The sequence below is a fragment of the Salminus brasiliensis genome, chromosome 12 (genome assembly GCF_030463535.1).
Source record: "Salminus brasiliensis chromosome 12, fSalBra1.hap2, whole genome shotgun sequence".
In the NCBI taxonomy this organism is placed as follows: Eukaryota; Metazoa; Chordata; class Actinopteri; order Characiformes; family Bryconidae; genus Salminus; species Salminus brasiliensis.
In genome coordinates this window covers 3,228,887-3,232,782 of record NC_132889.1, presented here as the reverse complement: position 1 = coordinate 3,232,782, position 3,896 = coordinate 3,228,887, and the positions used below count along the sequence as shown (strand labels likewise).

Below are 3,896 nucleotides of genomic sequence, written 5' to 3'. Positions count from 1 at the left end.
CAGCCTTCATCACACCTGAAGGGGAAACGGCGTGCTGGTTTCAGCAGCTCTCTACTAGATGTAATTGAAGCCTTTTCAGGATGTGAACAGTGCTGCGATGATGATGATGATGTTTATGGTATTCAGCTCTTTGCATTGGGTTTAATGATTAGGTTTAATGATTAGGTTTAATGATTGTGTCTAGGAGATTCCGGATTTGTGCGCCAGAACAGTATCGGCTGAAATGGGTCCAACTGAGAGATTATGGCACCGCTTATTAGACTAAGGGGTCTTTGCTTCAATGCCAGATGTCATAAGTGATAAGAGTGATATGAATAGCCATGAAATAGGCGCCATTTCCATGTGCAGTTTTTATTTATTTACTTATTTATTGCTTACTGAGTGAGTGACTGGCTGGCTGAGTGACTGGCTGGCTGGCTGGCTGGCTGAGTGACTGGCTGGCTGGCTGGCTGGCTGAGTGAGTGACTGGCTGGCTGGCTGGCTGGCTGGCTGGCTGGCTGGCTGGGTGACTGGCTGGCTGGCTGGCTGAGTGGCTGGCTGGCTCGCTGTCTGATCTTGTTGAAAAGCACATGCACAAGAACTGCCTCTTGTTTCTGTGGAGGAGACACCTGAGAGACGTCTGAGAACGTCTTTTCGCCACAAAGCTAAAAAGTATCTGTGCTGCCGAGAGGAGATGCAGTCTTAAGTGAGCTGAGGTTGGCTCGACTTCCTGGAAAACTACAGTAAAGGGTGGCTACTGTGGTACTGTAGCATTAACGTGTGTGTCTAAGTCCGTAGTGATGGCAACACTAGCACAGCATGAGCAGCATCATTACTGCATCGTTAGCGTGCCGGCCGCCGGCCTCGAGCAGCATCGCTACCGCAGCACCATCAAACTGCACCTTTCATAGAATGACTCTATACACACACACAATATACTGTACACTGTACACTACCTGCTTAAATACACACTATATATCCAAACACACCTTCTCAGTAGTATGAAGTAAAACAAGTGTGTGCGCATGTGTGTGTTGTAGGTAATCAAAGCCATAGAAGATGGTTTCCGGTTGCCGGCCCCTTTGAACTGCCCACCGTCTCTGCACCAGCTGATGCTGGACTGCTGGCAGAAGGAGAGGACTGAGAGGCCCAGCTTCACCCAGATCCACAGCGCCCTCAGTAAAACCATCCGCAGCCCCGATAACATCGGCTCCTCCACACTTGCACGCCGGTACTACACAATATAGTGCTTTTCAAATGTTAAAGTGACGACAAGACAGCTTTTAAAAACATCCTTTCAAGAACAACTAAGATATAGGAAATCTTGAATCAGGTCATAGATCTTTGGACTCTAGAAGCTTAAAGCTGGAGTTTGGCATAAAATCCAATTGAATTGAATTAATTGTTTCTCTGATTACCTTAAACCATGGCAGAAACCTTGCTAGCTAGAGTAGGCCACCCCACCGTATAGTTGAGAAGTCCAATGGTGCTCTCCACCTTCATCTCTCCATCTCTCACTTTTTGTAGGACCCTGGCTTCCTCCTCCATCTCTCTGGCTGAGAGGACTCTACCCTCTTTCCCCTCGTTCAGCTCAGTGGGTGAGTGGCTGGAGGCCGTGGACATGGGCCGCTACAAAGACAACTTCACCGCAGCTGGCTACTGCTACCTGGAGTCTGTCGCCCGCATGACAGTCCAGTAAGTGCTCTGTGTGTGTGTTAATGTATAGAGGCGATTTTATATATATATGTATATATATATATATATTATATATATATATATTATTATATATATATAAGTAAAATATATATTTTTGTAAAATAACTTCAAACTAAAAATTCTGTGAAATCTGATATTTGAGAAAAATCCATGTCAGTTTTTTATGCAGGTCAAAGAATTTAGAAAAATAATCTTAAAATAAACAAAGCATGAGAGATTTATCCTCACTGTTAGACATGCAGATCATGCAGTATTATTATTATTTATTTGATATGGAATTATAAATGATCACAATTAGTCTTGTCACAGTTAATTTGTTGATTATTTATTATGTTTTTATATAAATATGAATCAGCCTTTCCTGTCACCTTTTAAAAATGGTTAGAAATGCTACCATATAAAAAAGAGGATGCTTATATCTCTCCTAACGGAATACCCAAAGTTTGTCATAAAGATATTTAAATATAAAAACTATTTTTGTTTATTTTGTGTTACACCGTATGACATTGTCAAACGTAATAACAAAAATGGAAATGAATGCATTACAAGAGAAAAAGAAAGTGACAGAAACAATCATAAACAATACATTATGTTCCAATCTTAATTTTAAAAATCATTTCTACATTATTTCCCATAGAAAATATGGACTTTTTTTAAGTCACTGACTCAAATTCACTAGAATCATAATTGTAATGTGTTCTACTTTGATAATTATACAGTTCTAAATCCTCATTAAGAATATCTGTCAATAATTTTATCCTTTACTTATTTAAAAAAAAAAAAAAAAAAGTTACATCACAGAAACAGTTTTGGGATTTGGCTCAAAATGTAATTAAATCTAATCACAAGCCTTTTCATAACGGGTTGATGTAAAACTAAGACATGTTCATGCATTTAATGTATTTACATATCAGATCTAATAATATATAATGCAATGGTGCTTAAATGTTTGTGAACCTTTATGATTTTCTATATCTCTGCATAAATTTGACCTTCATATTTTTCTAAAAGTAGATCGAAGAACCTAAAAGTAAATCGAAAGTAAAAGGAAAAACAAATCAAACTTATTAGACAAGAAATATCAGACCTGGTCATTTATTTCTTAAGGAAAATGATATATTACACATATTCCAGATCTTTCTCAAACGATAGATGGTTTCTGAAGGCCTCAGAAGGAGAGGAGTTGTTGATGGTTAAAAAAACATCTTGACTCCACTGTTGTTCAAATGGGGGAAATTCAAGACCATCACCACCCTCCCCTGGAATGGTGGACCAACAAAGATCACGCCACATGCATTAATCTGCAAAGTCACAAAGGAACCCAGTGTAACTTCTAAGAAACTACAAGCCTTCCTCACATTAGCTAATGGTAATGTTTGAGTCCACCATCAGGAGAACACTGAACAGCAGCAATCCTGTCTGCAGTTTGCTAAAGATCACATGGACAAGCCTGCATAGAGGCTACTGGAGCAGTGTTTTGTGGGCATGTGAGACCAAAATAGAAGCGTTATGTTGTTTTGATTGGGTTCTCCTGATCTGCTTTTAGGATCTGAGGATGTTTTAGGTCCAATTTATGCAGAAATGTAGTCCTAAAGGGTTCCCAAACTTTCAAGCACCACAGTGTGTGTATATAAACCTGCATTGAATTGATGTAAAGTGCATCTAGCCAATTCTGTCTGTGTCTACAGGGACGTGCTAAGCCTAGGCATCACCTCTCTGGAGCATCAGAAGCAGATGCTGTCAGCCATTCAGACTCTCAGAGCACAAGTCATCCAGATGCACGGCCGTGGAGTGCAGGTCTAACACACTCACACTCTCTCTCTCTCTCTCTCTCTCACACACACACACACACACACACACACACATAAACACACACACACTCCGAATGAACTGGAGTGCTCTCCGTAAGAGTGAGGAGGGAGACGAATGGACCTCTGTTCCCATAGTGACTCAGTAGGACGTCCACCAGTGAGGAGGTCGGGGAGTGGAGGATCATGTGACCTACCAACCATGAGTACCACTGTTCACCCTTTTTCCTCTTTCGCCCCCGTTTTCCTCAAACCAGAACGCTCCCAGAACGTCAAGGAACGTTCCAACGGTGTGGAACACTGGCAGCCTACACTTTGGACACCATGGACGCTTCCATGGAAAGGACTGGTTTCGTCCACATTTCTTGGATTGTTTTCCCGAACCGCGGGGTA

At 41.2% G+C, this 3,896-nt stretch overlaps 1 protein-coding gene across 1 annotated transcript in view; it reads left to right on the top strand.

Moving 5' to 3' along the window:
- LOC140573784 (ephrin type-A receptor 7-like) overlaps positions 1–3,558 on the top strand; it is a 173,925-nt gene extending 170,367 nt beyond the window's left edge. The window contains exons 15-17 of the mRNA XM_072693346.1: positions 1,020–1,210; positions 1,507–1,674; positions 3,384–3,558. Of these exons, the coding sequence (XP_072549447.1) occupies positions 1,020–1,210; positions 1,507–1,674; positions 3,384–3,498 (474 nt within the window). The 3' untranslated portion in view covers positions 3,499–3,558. The remainder of the gene's footprint in view (positions 1–1,019; positions 1,211–1,506; positions 1,675–3,383) is intronic.
- The last annotated feature ends 338 nt before the right edge of the window (positions 3,559–3,896 follow it).